This window comes from Triturus cristatus, chromosome 10 (assembly GCF_964204655.1).
Source record: "Triturus cristatus chromosome 10, aTriCri1.1, whole genome shotgun sequence".
NCBI lineage: Eukaryota > Metazoa > Chordata > Amphibia > Caudata > Salamandridae > Triturus > Triturus cristatus.
The window spans coordinates 404,818,002-404,840,212 of record NC_140593.1 but is presented as its reverse complement, the minus strand read 5'-3'; the positions used below and the strand labels follow the sequence as shown (position 1 = coordinate 404,840,212).

The following is a 22,211-nucleotide window of genomic DNA, read 5'->3' as shown; positions in this document are numbered from 1 at the left end:
AAACAAGCAGGGGTCGGTGTTTCCTCCTTTACCAAACACTTCCTGACCGTTTATCTCACTGTTGCAGGTTCCTGTTTTCTCCTTTTAAGACCCTTTATGAGGGATTTTCCGTCTTTTTGATTTGTGTGTTTTTCCCTCTCTAGCTGTAAATACCTAATGCAGTAAAAATAAGTGCCGGTCCCCAAAAACAAGTCCCGGTGGCCACCAATGGCAAGCACCGGCTCAAATTAAACACTGGGTGATAGCTACTAGGATGTATGTTGAGCACCTGACCATTGACCTGGAAGCAGTAAAGGGAGCACGCTCTGTGCCTTGTACCAAGGGGACTGCGTGCGTGCTTCTGCAGAGCACTGACTGTGGCCTCAAGGCAGCCGCCTGGCTCAGGTTTTTAGGGCATAGAAAGGGATGAGGGAAGCAAAATACCAAAAGCAGTCGTTCCAGACAACGAACAAACAGCTCTAGCTCTGCAGTGAGAGCCGGACTCGCCCCGGTCCCAGGCCTCACAGAGATAAACATAAACTGAGCCTTCGACGCTGTCAATAAATATGCTAATCTTGCCCAGCTGCTCCATAAACAAAGCAGGCGTCTTAAATATCAACATGTTCTCTTTCTGATGTGGAACATTTGTTATTCTTCTTTGGATGTCCACACAGAAGTCGCCGGAGTAATTAAACCAAAGGGAAGCAATTTAACGCCGCACAGTTTCACCCGCCGCCGCCTCCTCCGCCCGACTTGTGCGAAAAGGTCACCGCCTCCAAAGCATGATGCGCAGCACCAGCGAGACCCATCAATCAGCCTCATCTCATTCTGTGCTGACCTCGAAGCCTCATTCTCTTGGATGAAATGGAGCGGCACGAGGGGCGCGCCAAAATAACGGAAGCGCGACACAAACAACGGACTCCAGAAGCTCATAACGACTCCTCTTTGTAGAGGCGGCGCAGAGGAGAGGGTACGTGCGAGTATTCACAATCTGCAACTGCTGCGCATTCTGACAGCGAACAAATAGTTTGCAAAGCTCATAAAATCTTCTAGAAGGTATAAAATGTTGATAGTATAAAGTTGTCACAACTATCACAGTGGCACTAACGCAAGTGCTCTGATATTTCAATTCCACTTTATAAAGTAACTTGGGGTGTGGTAGGCCGCATTATAGCGCCCTTCTTTCACATCAAAGGTGCCATATACGCCGGTTGGCGTTTACATGATTGGCAATGTGACCTTAGCAATGGTGCGCTGCAGAGATCTGAGGACAACGCACCATCCCCCAAAAACTTCCTGCCATTTATCAAATGGAATGTGCCTCTTAATGCAATCAAAGAAGAATTTGAGCCAATGAAGTGATTTTATAGTACTGGTAGAGAGCTAAACTAGTTGGCTAGTTTGAGTGAAGATGCTCTCACTGCATCAACAGCCACCTTCTGGCAGCTTGGATTCCAGTGCTCAAAGAAATGCCGCTGCCCGAGAAATAGGCTGGTGCTTTACCAAATAGGGCAGAGCAAATGCACCCTGTAAAGGTTACATGCAGGTCCCAGTTTTAACTCCAGTAGGTATTAAAAAAGTTAGCAGGAAGACCGAGTCAGAGTCGTAACTCAATAACCACTCCCAGAATGACGACCTGTGCAGTTTTAATGACTGGTATCATGTGAAAACATAGACTGCAAATGCAAAACAATCTCTTGAAAAAACAGACTCCAAAACATAAAGTAACTAAATTGCTAGCTCAAATAAATTCAGCACTAGAAACGTCTAATCCAAGAAGCACTTGCTGGATACTATGCTGGGGCCTGGAATTAGAACAGAAAATTATACCCGTGCTAAAATATGTGGAATTGAGCTTGGCTGGATTTAGGAATTAAATTCAGGTAGAATTTTTGTGGGGAAATATTTCTGTATTTGTGAGATTTTGGCTGTTTGGGCAAAAGATATTTTTGCAGTCTATGTTCTCAGATGACATCTTAGTGAAAAACTTGGCAGAAAGAGATTTCGATCCCTAAAACAAACCATCATAGGTTTCATGTTATTCCTCTACAGCTAGCCTTTAATGAAAAATCACAGCCTTTTCTGCAAGTCCTCAGCTAACATATGCCACACAGAAGGTCCATACAGAGATTAAGGCCTGCAACCTTTTTTAGAACAACAAGAACAATTGATGGACGGAATGTTGAAACAATGTCAAACATTTGCCCCAGTACAGAGATCTGGGCGTAAATCCATCATTTTCTTTGCACACCATGCCGTTCCAGTTTAGACCCAGCTATATGCAAATCAGCCTCACCCCTGCTTTCCATGGAACAGTCCAGCCCAAATTGCCAAGCCATGTCCTCCCTGGACCGGAAACAAGCATTCTGGGACCGGTTTCAGAGCATCTCCCCTCATCATCCATGCCAATGTAAATCCAGTGGCATGGTGAGCACCGGACCTACGTTTGAGCATACCTGTCCTACGCAGGGTGAAAAATGCAAAAAGAACAATTGATGGTCGGAATGCTGAAACAATGTCAAAAAGTTACCTCCAGTGCAGAAATCTGGGCCTAAATCCATCATTTTCTTTGCACACCATGCCATTCCAGTTTAGACCCAGCCATATACAAATCAGTCTCACCTCTGCTCTCCATGGGAATAGTCCAGCCCAAACTGCCAGGCTAGGTCCTCCCTGGACCGTAAACAAGCATCATGGAACCGGTTTCAGGGTATTAGCCCTCATCAGCCGGGTCTGGTGGCTCAGTGGACTAATGTGTCCACTGCAGGGCCCTGTGTTCTACCACATGGTCATAGGTTCAAATCCTGGTGGGTCCCCTCAGCCTTTCATCCATCTGAGGACGATAAATGAGTACCATTGACTACAGTAACAATAGACATCTGTTATTCAGCACCAGGATGCCAATGGGTGAAGGTGCGCTTTATAAATACACATGTTATGTTATCAACCATGCTAGCTTGACTCCAGTGGCATGGTGAGCATGGGACCCATGTCTGGGCAAACCTTACCCACTTAGGGCGACAAATGTAAAAATAACAATTGATGGATGGAATGCTGAAACAATTTTGTGATGTTGCTATGCACCCCCTAAGTGGCTAAGAGTATGCCCAGACGTAGGTCCCTTGCTCGCTGCCCCACTGGATTCAAGCTAACTTGGTGGATGAGGGGTGATACCCCGAAACCGGTCCCAGAATGCTTGTTTCTGGTCCAGGGAGGACCTGACTTGGCAGTTCGGGGTGGACTGTTCCCACGGGGAGTAAGGTCATGACTGATTTGCATATAGCTGGGTCCAAACTGAGGTGACATGGCGAGCAAAGTAATGATGGACTAAACCCAGATCTGTGACTGGGGGTGAGTGTTTGAAAAGTTTCGGCACTTCGTCCACCATTTTATTTTGTGATGTTGCTACCTTTTTTAGAACACCAAATCAACTCCACTAATTCTTTCTTTACACAGATTTATACAGATAGACTTATACTCATGTTTCAAGCACAGCATCTCAGGGCCATATGTATTTCCTACCTGATCTCTAAGTCGCTCCTGGTGACCCATTATTGCAGTTGCATGGTGTGGATACTTCTGCTTCAGATGCTCTAGAAATGCTTCTCTCTTCCTATCCATGTCCGATGACTGCATTCCCAGAATTTCCTGGGACGTACGAGACCCTCCTACTGTATGTCTTCGAGGAATACCACGAGAAGACCTCGGGAGAACATGATTGCCTCTTTTGGCAACTTGTTCTTTGCTGCTGAGGCCATCACCATCATCCAGCAAAATCACAGGTGAATCCCCCGTTCCCAGAGCTGTAAAAAACACAAAGAATGATAAGAGTGTGCCAGCGCTGATAACATTTCTGTATTCAACAGCTTAAATAGATTAAAGCAAAACATTAACTGAAAAATTAGTTATACAAATAATCAAAAGATGATTTCAAATATGTAGTGTATAGGAGTTCCACTACACAGTGACGTAACACACCCATGCTGACGGTTGTGATGATGCTCTGGTTCCCTCCATTTGTGGTTGTGAGGAATTAGTTTGAAGGCTGGGGGAGGTGAGAGCCCTTCTCTATCAACAGCCACACAATCTTTGTCAAGATGAACCACAACCATTCATTAAATTAACCAGTGTGTAACTCTCTTGTGTCTTGGCACAAAAGCAGTCAGGCTTAACTTGGAGGCAATGTGTAAAGTATTTATGCAGCACACTAACACTAAGAAATTGAGAACACAAGAAAAATCCCACACCAATTTAGAAGAATAGAGTAGAATGTTATAAATTATTTGACACAAAAATGACAAAAATCTAATCAGTAGAACTGCAATTTCAAAGTTTTATGGTAAGTATAGCGCCTAAAAGCACAAAGCGCAACTATGGTTATCTGGTCATGAAGGACCTGGACAAAATCACAACTTCAGGTTGGCCCAAAGGACCATGTGCCGGTAACAGGGACCAGTTAGTTCCACTGAGAATTGTACCATATGTCCTTATACGGGGCACAATGCACTGCATCTGCACTGCGTCAATTCTGATGAGAAACTGCGAGGCCTGCGATGCGAGGTCCTGCCTCGAGTTGCACTGTGCTGTGTTGGCCTCGATGAGGAGCTGCAAGGGCTGCGATGTGAGTCCCTGTGTCACACTGTGTCGTACAGTGTAGGTTCTGATAAGGCCACCGATCAGGGGCTGCGAGGTGCTGTGATGAGAGGTGCTGTGTCGCACTGTGTTGAGTTGCATTGCGCTGTGTTGGATCTGAGGGAACCAATATTGGGGTCAGGAGGAGTACACTCTGATGTTAGCCAAGGGGCCAGAACCCGAGGGGCACCTTTTGTGGATCAGGCCTTAAACCAGAATAGTCCAGCAGCAGGGCACAGGCAGGTCCAGTTGAATCTGGGCAGATGCAGGACAGGTCTCTGAAACTTGTTATGTCGGTCAACTAGCCTTCGGAGTCACAGTGGTAGTTCTGGGTTTAAGGAGCAGGTCGTGTCTTCCTTCCTCAGAGAGGTGGGCAGTCTTTCTTGCAGCATGGCAGCAGTGCAGTCCTTCCTGCAGGGGGGCAGTTCTTCTTCTGAGTCTTCCAGAGGTGCAGAAGTAATCCGAAGAGTGGGTTTCAGGGTCCTACTTTTATACTTGGTAATAGCTTTAAAATGGGAGAAGCTTCGGGAATTTCCCCCTACAGAGGTGTCTGGAATTTCTTGCCTCCTTGTCCTGGTCCCAGTATGTCTGCAGTCGCAATAGGCTGGTGTGAAGTTCTGGTGTGTGAGCTGAGGCAGCGGCTTTGAAGTGCAAGTGTGACAGGTGACAGCTCTGCCCCCCTCATCATGTCAGGATGGCCCATCCTGCCAACACTCAGGCCCTCTATTGTGATACTGTCTGGGAGGAATACACAAAGGCAAACTGCCAACCCCACCTAATCATGTGACCAAGAACAGGATGCAGGCACCAAATGGATAGGACAAGAACAATTCAACGTTATAAAAGTTACACTTTAAAAGCTACAAAGAGCAACCCTTAAACCCCCAAAAACTTAGGTATCAAGTGATTATTATGAATCACTTGATACCAAGGTTATGAGACCAGAGAGCTGCATCTTAAAAATTAGTAATGTAATGTACAGATTGTTCCATACATTACATTACCATTACTTAATTCCCCTCTTTTGTGTCGTTTGCTTTCCATTATCATGAATAGGCACCAGTGTCTTCAGCACTGGAACAAGGATGGGAACGTGACTGCAAACCAAGCCTCGCTTTGGAGCTCATTCTTAATGCTCAGACACAGCGCATGCTCACACTCTTGCCATTGACAAGGGTGGTTTGGTCCTGCCATACATCATCAGAGCATCGGCTCCCACAACAGGCACAGTAATAAGCCTATTGCTGAATACTTTATAATGCTGGGGTCCCCTGTGGGGGACACTTGGAGACATTATTTGGATTCTTGCAGCCCCGACAACCATGTGAATATTCAATTATTTGCCTACTTACTTATAGGGGTGAGTTTTATGTCCTAATCATTTACTTTGGCATAAAATCAGTGGCTTCATGTTTCAAAACCTTTTAGAGGCCTTTATATAACCGTATAGTATACTTCTACCCTCACAGTGTTATACCCCCCCCCCCCCGCTTCCAAGTAAGTCCCTGTGGTGGTCTGGTTTTCATGTGGTTACATTCCCCTATTCAGTAGGATATTTCAGGTATTATACCTTGCATTCTCACATTTTTCCAGTTCAGCACAGTTAACCATCTTTTCTAATTGCTTTCTAATTATAACCACAGATGTCCGCATATCAATTCAGTCCAGATGAGATCCTTGTTAGCTTTTAGGGTGCGAAACCTCATTGACATGTAACGAGCAAACCTATATAGAAACTGCTAACTATTGAACCAAAATACTTTAGGTGGTTGTTTGTTAGCAACAAGTAAGCCCCTATTGAGACTGTGTTCTTCTTAATTGCTTTATGTTGTGTTGGGCATCACACTGGGCACAGTGCACTTTTTTTGTATGTATTTCTGTGATTCAAGACATTAAGCTGTTTATTTTTTTTCTTATGGTGGTGATCTATTTAAGATTATTTAAGCACTGATTGCATGAGTTCATCTAACCTTCATACAAAATTTGTCTTGAATGATACCTATAAGAACCACTCTTGCGTAATAATAACTTTATACATGTGGCATTTTCAGAATTGTGATTTAAAATTCGACTTGACCATTCAAGATGGTTTTAATTTACACTTCATTATACACCAAACATGACATTCCAACCTGCTCCCACACAAAAGTTATTACTTATTAAATGTAATAAGTTAACCAAATGTTATCCAATGGGAGAGGTAGGCCTTGCAATAGTAAAAAAGGAATTTGTGAGTTCTTTACTATAAGGACATGTAAACTTAAAACTACATGTACAGCTTTTAAAATACAACACACCCTGCCCTATGCGCTTTTTGGGGCCTACCATAGGGGTGACATATGTATCAAAAAGGAAGGTTAAGGTTTGGCAAAAGGTTTATATAGCTAGGTCAAAATGGAGTTTAAAACTGCATACCCAGGACGCAATGACATGCCTGAGTCTTGTTTTTAAAGGTCTACTTACGTGGGTGGCACCCTAAGTGCAATGCTGCTGGCTCACTAGTAGCATCTAATTTACCAGTCCTGTGTACATGTAGTACCTCTTAAATGTGCCAAATGGGTGTAAGCCTATTTGACCATGTTAGTCAATTTTAGCGTGTTTAACGGAGAGAGCACAAGCACTTAAGCACTGGTTAGCAGTGGTTTAGTGCAAAGATTCCTAACAGCCAACAAAAAGCGTGTTCAGAAAACAGGAGGGGTGAAGGCAAAACGTTTGGGGGACTACAATCCAAGGGTGTCAGGTCTAACAGTAGTACAACTGCTCAGCTGAGAGAACAGAAAGCAACAGCAAGGCCTTACCACAGATATACAAGTCCTAGTGCAGAGGCCCTTAGGGATGAAGGGGACCCTCTACAATGTAGGAGCTGCAGGGGCTAGCATTCTGCCAATGCCAGTACAGAATATTTAAAAGCAGCTTTTTTCCCTAGAATGCATTTCATACCCTAACTTACTGCAAGATACTAGTGTATGGGAATATTTCCTACTGAGTATAATGATTTAGCAATTTATGATAATGCCAAACAACAATGTATACATGCAGATCAAGATATATCTAAATCAAGTGGATAAACTTCCAGAAATACACGTGCCAGGAAAATACCACTTCCTCCAAACCTAAACTCTTCTCTTTTCAAACTAACTTATACAGGACCTGCCGGCTACCACAAGGGTACACGCGTATGGCTCCCTCGAGCTACTGTGTCTGACCATGCCAGCAGGGCAATAAAAAACCTCTGCACAGACTCTATTACACTTAATATTCATGACATTTGATTAATAATATATTATTGTACATTGCCAACTTTATCATTACTTATTAAAGAGTTCATTAATGGGACAAAGAGCAGAACAGGAGGAAAAACGGAAAACAAAGACCTGCAGAGAGACAATATTTCACCCATGACCTCCTACCCACCTGTCGAACTCCAAAATATATTAGCACGTGCCCAGTTCAGCATGCATGGAGAAGCTAACTACGGTATTGCAAACAGACTACTGTGGCCTAAATATCAACTGACAAAAACAGCGTTTTCTAAATATTGCTTACAAAAATATTGCACCATATTGGAGTTAATAATAGAAAATCTACCCCAATGGAGCGATATGTTTGGAAACGATATTTATAAAAAAATATTTGTCACCTGATATCAACGAAATGTTAAAACTGTTTTTTCGACAGTTTAAATGTAGGTGTCCAGTTATCAAAATTATGTCTTAGCTGTACGGAGGCAAAATTTACTCTTGGAGTTTTTCAACTTGGTCGGAAATCTGCATCAATAAATCAGGAAGGAACGGGAATTTGCACATGCAACTTTTTGTTTTTTTTCCACACAGAGAAACGCCAAATTTACTCCAGCGTGAAGTATAGTGGTGTTCACTTTCCATCACCGCTCTTAAAAGTTGCTTAAGCCTGCCTTTCACAGCAGTAGATCTGCACAGTTGTCACAGTCATAAACACAATGCAAAATTAATGTGAATACCCTCAAAGGTAAATAAATCTACTTCCTCTCCCAACCAAAAATGTATGGTGATGGAAAAAACACCATGGAGGTAGATTTCCACCCTAATAAGGGAAATAGATAAATGTATGATAACACAATTCCTGATTCTGTGAATTAGAAGTAGAATTTAGCCCTTTAGCAAAATCTCTCGTGCAGTATCAAACTCCCAGGTGGTTAAGGCTGGCATACGAGACGCCATCAGGGGAGACTCCTTGAAGCAAAGCAAAGTAGAGTGGCGTAGAGTGAAGTGGGGTAGAGTGGGGTGGAGTGGCTCTGTATGGAGTATAGTGGCATGGCATAGAGTAGAGTGGACTGGCACAGAGTGCAGTGGTGTAGAGTACAGTGGTGCAGAGTAGAGAAGAGTAGTAAAAAGTGGAGTAGTAGAATGGAGTGGCATAGAGTAGAGAGGTGCAGAGTGAAGTAGAGTGACACAGAGTCCAGTGGCATTGAGTAGAGTGGTGTAGAGTGCAATCATGGTGTAGAGAGCAGTGACGTAGAATAGAGTGGTGCAAAGTGGAGTAGAGTGATGTATAGTACAGTGGCATAGAGTGTAGTGGCTTAGAGTAGAGTGGTGCAGAGTAGAGTGTAGTGGCATAGAGTGCGGTGGCGCAGAGTGCAGTGTCGCAGAGTGCGATGGCATAGAGTACAGTGGTGCAGAGTAGAGTGCCATAGAGTGCATTACAGTAGAGTGGCAGAGAAGGCAGTGGCATAGAGTGGTGCACAGTAGAATAGAGTGGCGTAGAGTGCAGTAGCACAGAGTAGAGTGGCCCAGAGTGCAGTGACATAGAGAAGAGTGGAGTAGAGCAGAGTGATGCACAGTGCCATGGCATAGAGTACAGTGGCATAGAGGGCAGTGGTACACATTAGAAGGGTGCAGAGTAAAGTGTCATACAGTGCAGTAGAGTATGCAGGGTGCAGTAGAGTGGTGTAGAGTACAGTGGCATACAAGAAAGTGGTGCAGAGTAGATTAGAATGGTGTGGAGTGCAGTGGTGCAGAGTAGAGTGCATTATCATAGAATGCATTGGTGTAGAGTAGAGTGGTGCAGAGTAGAGTGGTGTAAAGTGCAGTGGCGTAGAGTGGTGCAGAGTAGAGTGGTGTATCGTGTAGTGACGTTAAGTTCAGTGCCATAGAGTAGAGTGGTGCAGAGTACATGCGACTAGCATATGATGCAATGGTGGAGAGTAGAGTGGTGCAGACTGCAGTGACATAATGTGGTGTAGAGTAGAGTGGTGTAGAGTGAAGTGGCTTAGAGTACACTGACGTAGAGGGCAGTGGCATAGAGTAGAGTGATGCAGAGTAGAGTGCAGTGGCATAGAGTAGAGTGTTGCAGAGTAGAGTGCAGTGATGTAGAGTGTAATAGCATGGAGTGCAAAGGCATAGAGTGCAGTGGCATAGAGTAGAGACGTGCAGAGTAAAGTGCAGTGGCAGTGGTGTGGAGTAGTGCAGAGTATAACAGAGTGGTGTAGAGTGCAGTGGCATAGATTAGAGTGGTGCAGAGTAGATTACATTGGCATATAGTGCAGTGGTGTAGGATGCAATGGGGTAGAGCAGAGTGGTGCAGAGTTGAGTACAGTGGAGTGAAGTGTAGTGGCATAGAGTAGTGTGGTGCACAGTAGAACAGAGTGGCGTAGCGTGCAGTGGCATAAAGTGGTGCAGAGTAGAGCACTGTTGCATAGAGTATAGTGGTGCAGAGTTGAGTGGTGTAGAGTGCAGTGGCACACAGTAGAGTGGCATAGAGTGCAGTGGCATAAACAAGAGTGGCCGGTGTAGAGTAGAGTAGAATGACTTATAGTGCCATGGCTTAGAATACAGTGGAATAGAGTGCAGTGGCACACATTAGAATGGTGAAGAGTAGAGTGTCAGAGTGCAGTGGCATACAATGCAGTAGAGTAGAGATGTGCAGAGTACAGTAGAGTGGTGTAGAATGCAGTGGAATACAAGAGAGTGATGCAGAGTAGAGTGCATTGGCATAGAGTGAATTGGTGTAGAGTGGTGCAGCGTAGAGTAGAGTGGCGTAGAGTGCAGTGGTGTATAGTGGTGCAGAGTAGAGTGGCGTGGAGTGTAGCGGCTTTATGTTTAGTGGTGTAGAGTAGAGTGCATTGGCATAGAGTGAATTGGTGTAGAGTGGTGCAGCATAGAGTAGAGTGGCGTAGAGTGCAGTGGTGTATAGTGGTGCAGAGTAGAGTGGTGTAGAGTGTAGCGGCTTTATGTTTAGTGGTGTAGAGTAGAGTGGTGCACTGTAGAGTTGCATCGAGTGCAGTGGCATAGAGAAGAGTGGTGCAGAGAAGAGCAGAATGACGTAGAGTACCATGGCAGAGAGTGCAGTGGCTCACATTAGAATGATGCAGAGTAGAGTATCATAGAGAGCAGTCGCATGCAGTAGAGAAGAGTTATGCAGAGTGCAGTAGAGTGGTGTAGAGTGCAGTGGCATACAAGAGAGTGGTGCAGAGTAGAGTAGAGTGGTGTGGAGTGCAGTGATGCAGAGTAGGTGTGCATTTTGTAGAATGCATTGGTGTAGAATCGAGTGGTGTAGAGTCGAGTAGTGTGGCATAGAGTGCAGTGGCATAGAGTGGTGCAGAGTAGAGTGTAGTGGCATTTAGTTCACTGGCGTAAAGTAGAGTGATGAAGAGTAGATGAGAATGGCATAGGATGCAGTGGTGGAAAGCAGAGTAGAGTAGTGCAGAGTGCAGTGACATACAGTGGCGTAGAGTAGAGTGGTATAGAGTAGATTGGTGCAGAGTAGAGTGCAGTGGTGTTGGAGTGCAGTGGCATGGAGTGCAGTGGTGTAGAGTCATGTGATGTAGAGTAGAGTGGAGTGCAGTGAGTGGTATAGAGTGATACGTCGCTTCCTGGATAGGGTATTGGATCGCAACTATCAGATTGTGGTTTCGGTCGTATTGTGTATTCTCTTATAGATGCCTCATGCTGATGAAGGTTATCTAATAACAGTTAGAAAGTTGGGACAGTTATTATAAATCGAAGCACTCCCATTATTGCTGTGTGTATGGCATCTTTGACTGCGGAACATACGCGACAAGGATCTATTGGATAATAATTGGACTCATATTAGTTCAGTGTCGTTGAGATAATATCTTGTTGGATGGAATTTCGTTCCCCATTACAAGACATTGGTGAACATTCAGGAAGACACTACTTTGTTTTTCATCATTAATTAGTGCCCTGAAGAAGTCCTGTATTAGGACAAAACGCGTCGGCTGGTCTATCTGTAGATTCACAGGAACTGAATTGCATGTTCCTCATATAATGAAAACAAGAAACAATTTGTGAAGAAATTCTATTATTGGAGATTAACTTTGTGATTGTCAAGTTTCTTGTGTGGTGCACCTTTGCTTTGATGTTATATACTTGGATTCCTTAGGGAATAGGCATTGTGATAGTGGGTGCCATTTAGTGTGCACACGAATTCCCTTCAAATAAAGGGTTTGTACTGTGGGAGTGATAATAGGTTAGGTGCTGGTCAATAGAAGGTTCCACTTCTTTTGCTTTTTTTTAAAGTGGTATAGAGTGATACAGAGTACAATGGCACAGTGCAGTGTCATGAAGTAGAATGATGTAGAGTGGAGTGGCAAAGAATGCAGTGCCCTAGAGTAGAGTGCTGCAGAGTACAGTTAAGTGGCGTAGAGTGCACTGGTGTAGAGTGCAGTGGCATGGAGTGCAGTGGTGTAGAGTCGTGTAGAGTAGATGAGAATGGCGTAGAGTGCAGTGGTACAGAGTAGAATGGTGTAGAGTGCGGTGGCATAAAGTGCAGTGGTGTACAGTAGAGTAGTGCAGAGTACAGCGGCATAGAGTGCAATGGCATAGAGTAGAGTCATGCAGAGTAGATGAAATGGCATAGAGTGCAGTGGTGCAGAGCAGAGGAGAGTAATGCAGAGTGAAATGGCGTAAAGTGGTGTAGAGTAGAGTGGCATAGAGTGCAGTGGCTTATAGTATAGTGGTGTAGAGTGCTGTGGCATAGAGTAGAGTGGTGCAGATCAGTGTGGCATAGAGTGCAGTGGCATAGACTAGAGTGGTACAGACTAGAGTGCAGTGGTATAGAGAGTAGTGGCATGGAGTGCAGTACAGTGGTGTAGAGTAGAGTGGTGCAGAGTAGAGTGCAGTGGCATAGACTGTAGTGCCATGGAGTGCAGTAGAGTAGAGCTGTGATGTGTAGAGTGGCATAGAGTGCAGTGGCATAGAGTGCAGTGGTGTACAGTGGTACAGAGTAGAATGGCATAGAGTGCAGTGACGTGAAATAGAGAGATGCAGAGTGGAGTGGTGTAGAGTGCAGTGGCCTAGAGTAGAGTGGTGCAGAGTATAGTAGGGTGATGTAGAGGGCAGTGGCATACAGTAGAGTTGGGCAGAGTACAGTTGAGTGGCGTAGAGTGCAGTTGCGTAGAGTGGTGCAGAGCAGTGTCATAGAGTGCAGTGACATAAAGTTCAGTGGCATAGAGTCATGTGGCATAAAGCAGAGTGAGGCAGAGCAGAGTGTTGTAGAGTGCAGTGGAATAAACTACAGTGACGTAAAGTTCAGTGAAGTAGAGTAGAGTGGTGCAGAGTAGAGAGGCATAGAGTGCAGTAGCACAGTGTAGAGTGGTGCAGAGTAAATGAGAATGATGCACAGTGTAGTGATGTAAAGAGTTGTAGAGTAGAGTGGCGTAAAGTGCAGTGCCTTATAGTACAGTGGCATAGAGTGCATTAGTGTAGAGTACAGTGTCATAGAGAAGAGTGGTGCAGAGAAGAGTGCAGTGGTGTATAATGTTGTGGCATGGAGTGCAGTGCAGTGTTGTAGAGTGCAGTGCAGTGTAGTGGAGTACAGTGACATAGATTGCAGTGGCATAGAGCAGTGTGGTGCAGAGTAGAGTGCAGTTGCATAGAGTGCAGTGGCATCTGAGTGCAGTGGTGTATTCGTGGTGTAAAGTCAAGTGGCATTGAGTGCAGTGGTGTAGAGTGCAGTGGTGCACAGTGGTACAGAGTAGAATGGCATAGAGTGCAGTGGCGTGAAGTAGAGTGATGCACAGTGGAGTGGCTTAGCGTGCAGTGGCCTAGAGTAGAGTTGTGCAGAGAAGAGTGTCGTTGAGGGCAGTGGCATAAAGTGCAGTGGTGTCAAATGCAGTGGCATCGAGTAGAGTGATGTAGAGTAGAATGTTGTACATTGCAGTAGCATAGACAGCAGTGATGTAGAGTGCCATGGCATAGAATGCAGTAGAGTAGAGTGCAGTGGTGTAGAGTAGAATGGCATAGAGTGGTACATAGTTGAGTAGAGTTCCATAAAGTGCAGTGGCATAAAGTGATGCAGAGTAGAGTGGTGTTCAGGGCAGTGGCATAGAGTGAAATGGCACAGAGTGCAGTGGAGCAGTGTAAAGTGGTGTGGAGTGCAGTGTCATAGAGTGCAGGGGCATAAAGTAGAGTGGTGCAGAGTAGAGTGCAGTGGGTTAGAATTATGTGGCATATAGTGCAATAGTGTAGATTGCAGTGGATAAGAGATCACTGTTGCAAAGTAGAGTGGCGTAGAGTGCAGAGGCATAAATAGAATAGTGGCACAGAGTAAAGTACAGTGGCGTAGAGTTGAGTGGTGCAGAGTAGAGTGGCATAGCATGCAGTGGCGTGCAGTAGAGGTGCAGAGTAGAGTGCAGTGACATAGAGTTCAGTGGCATAGACTGTAGTGGTGAACAGAGTAGAGTGCAGTGACGTAGAGTGCAGTGGCACGAAGTAGAGTAGTGCAAAGTAGAGTGCAATTCCATAGAGTGCAGTGATGCAGAGTAGAGGGTTGTAAGGGAAAAGAAGCAAAAGGGAAGGGCATTGTGTGGAAGGGAATAGAAGCTACATGGAAGGGGATATTGGAGACAGACTGAAAACCGAAGCACTCATATGGAGTACTTGACCACAAAAATGTAGCTCTAAAAACGGGAGTAGTGGGTAGACACAAGTACTTGGTCCATGCTCTGGGAAGGGCCAAACAGAAGAAGAGGACATGACGCCCACATGTAGTGACAAACGGGAGTGAGGCAAATGAGAGCGGGGGTAAGGCCCTGTGGCCATAACCCAAAGGCAGCCAACTCCACACAAAACAGGTACTGTGGGGGGGTTGGGGACCCTAAGGTCTTTTTTTTTTAAAGAGCCACATGGGTCCCCTCCCCGAACCCCATTCCCCAGGGCCACTATTTAAAATTAAGGAGAGGAGGACACGTGTCCCCCCCGTGCTGATTTCGGCCCCAGGGACCCCCTCACCCTTACAAATGCGAAATTACCTAGGGGACAAAAATAGCCCGGGGAGGGGGGCTAGGTGTCTCCTCCCCCTTAATAATGCGGCTAGACCCCAGGGGACAGGTTCCCCTGGGTAGAAATCAGCCTGGAGAGGGGTCCACATGCGCTCCCTCCCCCAAAAGGGAAATATTTTTGTTCTCCCGGGGCCCTGGTGCAACTTTGGGGGCTTTACAAAAAACAAACGTTTGAGAATGCACTTGTTTTGTTTTGTATTTTGCCTTGGATTTGCGTATACTCTGCAAATTTGTGGCAAAGTAAAAAAAACGTTGGCCCCAGGTCACTGTGGGACTCCACCACCAGGCCTGGGGGTCGGGTATTCCTACGCTGCCCCCTTGTATCTTTTTTCTACTTCTTTTTTAGGATTCTGGACTGAGTCCTGAGTCCCAAGATGACAGCCAGCACTTCTTAGTTGGGGTGGTGACAGCCATTCAGATCTCAGTTTGAGATCTGTTGGGATCCGCAGAACCTCCATGTCCCTAGAGATACAAAGTTATTTTATCATTAATGCCTCAAAAATTACTGAACGGATTTACATCAAAACACAAAAAAGCACTCTTGCTGGACCTAGACCTAGCTTTCTACCATATTTGGGCTAAATCCGGTCAGTGGTTTAGGCTGTAGCTGTATCTAAAGTTCTTATAGGAAAATGAATTGGGAAAACGTGTTTTGGGACCCCCCTTTTTGCTCGACCCACACTTGATAGATTTCCTCAAAACATTTTATGCCCAAACTAGGCCAAAATAGCGCACTTTTTGGAAAAGGTTCATGGAAATTCACCAAAAGGCGCCAACGTTTTTAGCAACACAAAGGGCCACATGCATCAAAGTCAGGATTTACGATTCCTAAATAGCTATTTATAAGAATTGCAAATCCCTATGCATGTAGGAATTGCAAAACAAATTGCGATTCCTACACATTCCTTAATTGCGACTCGCAAATTGCGAGTTGCAATTAAGGAATGGCTTCCCATTGATTCCTATGGGCCAATAGGCCCATAGAAATGAATGGGAATTGCATGAGCAATTTGCAAGTACCCAATAGGTACCAAAAGGACACCCTGTTGCACCCCTGAAATCTCCATGTTACCACATGTTGCGCACACACATGCACACAGTGCACAGGGCATGTGTGTGTGCAACATGGAACTTTGAAAAATGCACATTAGTGCAATTTTCACAGTTTTCGCAAATAACCATCAAGTTTAAATTGTAAATTGCGATCCCTAATAGCGAAATGGCTACTTGAAACTGCATCATGCATTGCATTTAGGGAATCGCAATTTGCGATTCCCTAAATGCATTTGCAATTTAAGTAATCAAAAATTTTGCGATTACTTAAATTGCGAATTTGCATTTGGGTTGATGCATCCCAAATGCAAAAATACTGGTCGCAAAGGAGCAGATTCTGCGAATCTACCTCTTTGCAACCGGTATTTAGTATGATGCATGTGCCCCAGAATGTTTTTCTTATGGAAACATGATCCTAACTATAACTACCCAGTGGCAACTGCCGCTGGGTAAGACACAACCACACACATATGTGTGTGTATGTGTGTGTGTCTTATCCAGTCTTTGGTGATATCAAAATAGTCCATTTCTGGATATCCTGCTGCTGACTTGTACCAGCCCACCCATCGGGACACTTTAAAGTATCATAAATTCTCCTGTTAAAAAACATGCTTGTATCAGGGATAACTTAATAAAGACTATCTCAGCGGGTCTTTCTCCTCTCCCTCAACAGAAACTCTTGATAATACACAGCTTGTGTCTTTACTTCCATATCCAGGTTGATGGTTTGGTAGTCACTTCAAGAATCCCATAAAGTCTCTGCAGAATACTTCACAGCAACTGATTGATCTAACTGCCCATGCGCTATTTCTCACTCTTCTTCTCGCCATCACGCTATTAAGTTCAGTGACCCAAGTCAGGACAAGAGCTCGGGTCATTTACTCACAACACCAAAATGCTTCCCACACTGACCTCACGTTGCAGTGTGCCACCAACCAAATGTGCTTTGGCACCTCGTTATGGATATAAAGCGCTATATAACTAAAATTACAATTTCACCCACCAGGAACACTAGGAAGGCACGTCATGTTGTACTTACGCCAAATAAAACACTTTACTGAAGTTAAATCTCCCCCATTTGCTCTGCATTGCAAATTATTTTAAAAATAGAAAATAACAACACATTCAAAAGTGAATAACAAGAGAGAGTAGCAAAGTAAAAATCCAATCTGGGCCTACAGTAGCAAGGAACATTGAACAGCCGAAACACAAACTAAAGAAGGCACTAACTTGTACAGATGCACTTGTTCCAGGTGACCCTTTTAACAGGTGCCTTGCGGGGTTTCATGTCTTCTGAGTTTGGAGGTGGTGCACAGTGAGTGGGGGCAGAGTTGGACATGTCTCTGTTCCCACTGCAGTGGGGCGCTCCCTGCTGCTTACGGAAGCAGCAACAGTACTTCATGATGCCTGGCCTCTCTCCTCCATTTTTGATTTGTAGGGATGCAAAAATTATTATTCGCCTACAAGCATTCCATCATCCTAATCTACGTGTCACAATAACACATATGTGTATTTTTGCACCGCCTTAGAATGCATCTTCAGCAACTGTGCGTTGTGTCTATCTTGCTTCAATGACAGCATTCCTATGATTCACCCCTCACACAGTTTACACATGTTTACACGAGCCCACAGCTAGCTTCTTTTATCTACATCATGCTACTGCTGAAATAAAGGTGGATCACTCTAAAAGGCATTTAGGAAGCTTTGGCAGACACTAATGGCATAACAGCCAGCTGGGATTAGGCACAGAAAGCCCATTAAACTGGCTGTGAGAGGGCTCTGGTGCCTGACTGTCTTCTGGGAGTGGGTCATGATCTCTCAGTAAGCTAGTCTGGGGAGGGTGCTGATGTCACAAGGAACACGCAGAGGGGTCTGCAGTGATGTCACAAGAGGATGTGGATGAATCATGAGCGCGAGGAGAAATGGGGTCACGGAGAGGGCATAGTTTGAGACCGACGCTGAGGGGAAACGGGTGCTTAATTACCATTATACGTTCTGTTCTAAGTATGTGTTACCATCGCTAGGTGTCAGGAACGTTATTTTTAAATTGAAAAACTCACGCTTTCTTCAAGTCAGTCAGAAATAAAGTACAGTACCCGCTTCAAGCAAGTGCAAATTATACCTAAACAACACAATATGTGTCTTCTTAGCGAAGGGCCAAGTTCCGCAGAAAGCAACATGTGAAGTGCGTGCTTGAGAGTAAGTATTTTATATTACTAGTGCACATTTAATTGCAGAGCGTGATTGAATGTGGGCCCTATATCAGGGGCGGCTCCACCACTAGGGCGGAGGAGCGTCGTCTCACTGCTTTCTCGCTGTGCGAGAAACCCAAAACATAAAAAAGGTGATAACATTTGGTTATTACCGTTTTATGTTTCTTTGCGCATTGCGGGTGGGCGGGTGGGCAGAGCTGCCTGGGCAGGGCAGGAGTGGTTTGCCCACTTCTGTGTGCGCAAATACTGTTTGGTCGGCCCTCTTGGGCCGCCCAAACCAGCCATGCACACTCTGCACTTCCCTGAAGCCCCTGGCTGGGCAGCGTCCCAACAAATCACAACACTCCACTGGAGCGCTGTGATTGGTTGAGAGGAGGGGAGGGGAGGCAGGCTTCCTGTTCCTGTCAGAGGCAGGAGAGCAGGAACAGTGAAGACGCGGGACCCAGCGCGGCAGAAAGGTAAGTACAATTTTTTTTTTTTTTTTAAATTATTGACCCCTGTCCCCGCACGACCTCCCTCCCTGCGCGACCCTGTGCCCATCCCCCTAACCACAAGTCAAACCGGCCTCTACTGACCTTATTTATAGTATCGGGCCTATCTGTTGGTCCGCCAGGTCAGCCGAGAGTTATGCACTGCTGACCTGGCTGACGCCCATCCACCAGCTCAGAGATCTTTGCCAAGCACTGGGAGATTTTGGCGCCTTTAGCAGTCATGTAGCGCTGCTACACTGAAGGCTCTGAAGCTTTGCTGTGCTGGAACCACATACAGGGCCGGCTTTAGGGCAGTGCGACTGCTGCAGCCGCACTGGGCGCTGACCTTGGGAGGGGGGTGCTGCGTTTAGTAATAACATACGTTTTAAAAACACCTACAGCAGAGTTCCTTGAGTGTCCAGTTTTCAGGAAGCATCAAAAATGTCATGATAACTCTTGCAATTAATGTTCCTGCTAGAGAGAGAGATCAGAGTTTCATCTAGGGGCAGTTTTGACTCCCCACAAAGTAGCGCAGAGGGTTAATATGCCTGCTGCAAAGAACGCGTACCGTGCAGATCACAGATATGTATTTTGTATGGATTGCTGCTTTTGTCACAGAGATCCTTTTGTTAGCGCAGTTCATAGGATACAACCCTAATATAGAACAGTGACTGTCACAAACTGTCAACAAAGAGCTGCATGCAAACTGCATAAAATAGGTCAGGACGTTCTGTTTTTCCCCCGTGTCTTTCATTATATATTTCTAATGTTGCTGAAAAGTTATTGTTTGGGTAGATATACATTCTTATTAGTAAAGTCAGCCTTTACCAGTGCTTTAAAACAAATGAAATGTATGTGAGAGAAGGGCTAAGGAGAGATGAGGGGCACTTTTACCTGGTGGCCGTGAGGGAATCCGAAGGAGGTGGTCATGGGGAGGGGGGGTTCCAAAAATGATTGTCGCGCCGGGCGCCCGCTCAGCAATGTTTTTTATTTTTCAAGAACAATCCCCCAAAGCGAGAATTTGTAATAAAAACACAAAATATTAATGTCCCTCTGACCCACTAGGAATTTTCTCGCACCACGTGCTTTCCCTGGCAGTTACGCACATGAAAAATGTATGTGGTAACATCTGCCCCAACTATGGCTGAAGTTCTGAGGTACCCCGACCGACGGACACGTGTCAGATGGGCTATAGGTACAAGCTTCCCAATGGCAAAGCCAGCCTGGGCCCTTCTGTGGGACACATGGATCTCTCCGACTAACAAAGGGGTAGGGGGTCTGAAGCCCATTGGACTGGACATCCACCAAGCTCTATATGATGGCATGAGTGTTTTCTCACAGCCTTCTCATACTCTCTCCAATTTAGCTCAAAATTTTTGTTTACATTGAGTGGGTTTGTATTTTTTATGAGATGTGAATTTATTTTCGGCCACCTGCGCAACAGCAAGTGTAACAATAATAAATAATAATCGTATTTATATTATTGATCGTCATCATCTCCCAACAGGCTGGCCTACCAATGAGGGCGGAGCCTATTAAACACCCCTATTATAGCAAAGCTGAATGCCTGAACTACTCTAGGCGCTCTTCTTTGATACTTACCCTTGCAAAGTACAGGTATATGTTGCACCTTTGCTGTTGCCCTAAAATCACTGCCGGAACGCACAGCGGGTGTTAGAAGGCAAAGTTAAGGATAGGAACCAGAGATGGCCTTTTTGCCAGTGCTCAGCATATCGCATTTTCCTAACCACAGTATTGGCAAAAAGAAGGCGTTGGATGGCCCACACTGTCCTCTCCCCACACTGACTGTGACTAACACATTATTGGCTAGTCAGGGAAGGATGCAGGCAACTGACTCAAGAAGCACATGGTGTGCAGTGGCAGCAGCCATGGATGTGCAGTGTGCAGCTGCTGTGTTTGGTCCCTGCCTTCCCTTGTCTTTTGCCAAGCCAGTGCATCTGAACCCGGCCTAGACATGGTATGGCAGTTCAGGGGCAGTGGCTTGGGGCAGAAGGCAAGGGAAAGGTAGAGTCAAACCACACCAGGTCAGACTGCACTGCAATGACTGCTTCCACTCCACTCTTTTGTTCACGTCAGTTCCCTGCATCCTCCCGTTACTGACTAGTCACAGGCAATCAGTGTGGGCAGAGGACAGTATGGGCAGACCAATCTAGCCTCTTTGCCAGTGTTGTAAATAGGAAAATTCATTTTGCTGAACAGAAGCAAACATGCTGTCCTTAGGCTGGGCTTTAGAGAGCTAGCCTACTCTAACACCTAGCTTGGCACTGGACCTGCCTCTGGGTCAGTGGCTAGAGGACTGCAGGCTGGGTGGCGCTGTAGGTGCATATCCAACAAGGCCTAGACATAGTAAGACAGCAGCCAAATGACGGAGGGAGAGCAAGGAGATGCTGCCACCTGCCAGACTGGCAAACGAGAGGATCTTTGAGGGAAAATGAGTGCGCCAGGATGTGTGTGTGCGGTTGTGCATATATATCTGTGCATGTGTACACGTGTGAGTGCCTGCATGTGTAAGTGTTTGCCTATATGTATGTCCATTCTTGTGTTTGTCTGTGTATGTGTGTTTCTGGCTGTGCATCCCTGCATGCATGACTATGTGTATACTTATGTCAGCATAAGCATATGTTCATCTTTGCACATATCGCTGTTTGCTTGTGGATAAGAGAGCATAGGGCAGCTATCATTCGATGCAGATACCTTACACAGAGATGAGACAACTGCTATACGATAGGGGTAGCTAGCATATGAATGCATAACACCCATGTGAATGCACTCCCTGGAATGTTAGGGCATTTTACTTGACATATGAAAGCAAAACCTAACATAGGACAGTAGTACTTGACATAAGATGGCAATACCTGACATAAATTGTCTGGCATATGACGGTGAACACTTTAAAAAAGCTGCAGCTTCAGAAATGCGATGTTGATTTGATTTCTTCTTTTAAATTGTGTTTGTAAATCATTCAAAATGATTTTCAGGTGTTCCTATGCACTATATAGAATGAAGGTTGGGTCAAGCTTACAGAATTATAAATTGAGCTCGGTGAAGGAGGCACATCATATTATGCAATCCCAAGCCCATTTGCATAAGATGGCTTACTCTGTCATATGACGGCATCCTCGGCCATGTGCGAGCAACTCTATGCATCTGATGGGAGTACACAGGCACATGTGGTACCACACGTGCAAGTGAGACTGTACATCTGCATGCCAAACCCATGCATTCTTAAGTTGTTCTAGGTGTATACTGATTGTATATGGCCATATGATGTGCAACCTAGTCATGTGTAAGGTAATGTAATTCTAATTTGTAAAGCGCAAACACATCACACCTTTACGGATTACAATATGCTGGGGGCCATTGGGGATATTACGTGAGCTATTGTCCATTCACTTAAGCCCTGTGCTCCAGAGTCAGCTGCTCTGGCCGCTGCGCCACACCACTCTCTTATGCAAAAGGCATTCGATTAGAGTTTCATATTTGGCATATGAATCTGGTTTTGACATAGGCGGCACACAGAGTAAATTTAGGCAGCATCCGTACAGGTGAAGTAGTTGTGAGGTG

At 45.2% G+C, this 22,211-nt stretch overlaps 1 protein-coding gene across 9 annotated transcripts in view; it reads right to left on the bottom strand.

The window, feature by feature from the left end:
* The window catches only part of KIAA1217 (KIAA1217 ortholog), a 1,240,780-nt gene that overhangs the window by 795,756 nt on the left and 422,813 nt on the right, over window positions 1-22,211 (bottom strand). For 8 of the 9 annotated variants that reach the window (XM_085631670.1, XM_085631677.1, XM_085631672.1 and 5 more), the window contains one exon: window positions 3,502-3,782. In XM_085631670.1, coding sequence (XP_085487796.1) covers window positions 3,502-3,782 — 281 coding nt within the window. Of the gene's footprint in view, window positions 1-3,501; window positions 3,783-17,173; window positions 17,247-22,211 lie in introns of those variants that run through there. The other variant, XM_085631674.1, reaches the window with a different exon arrangement.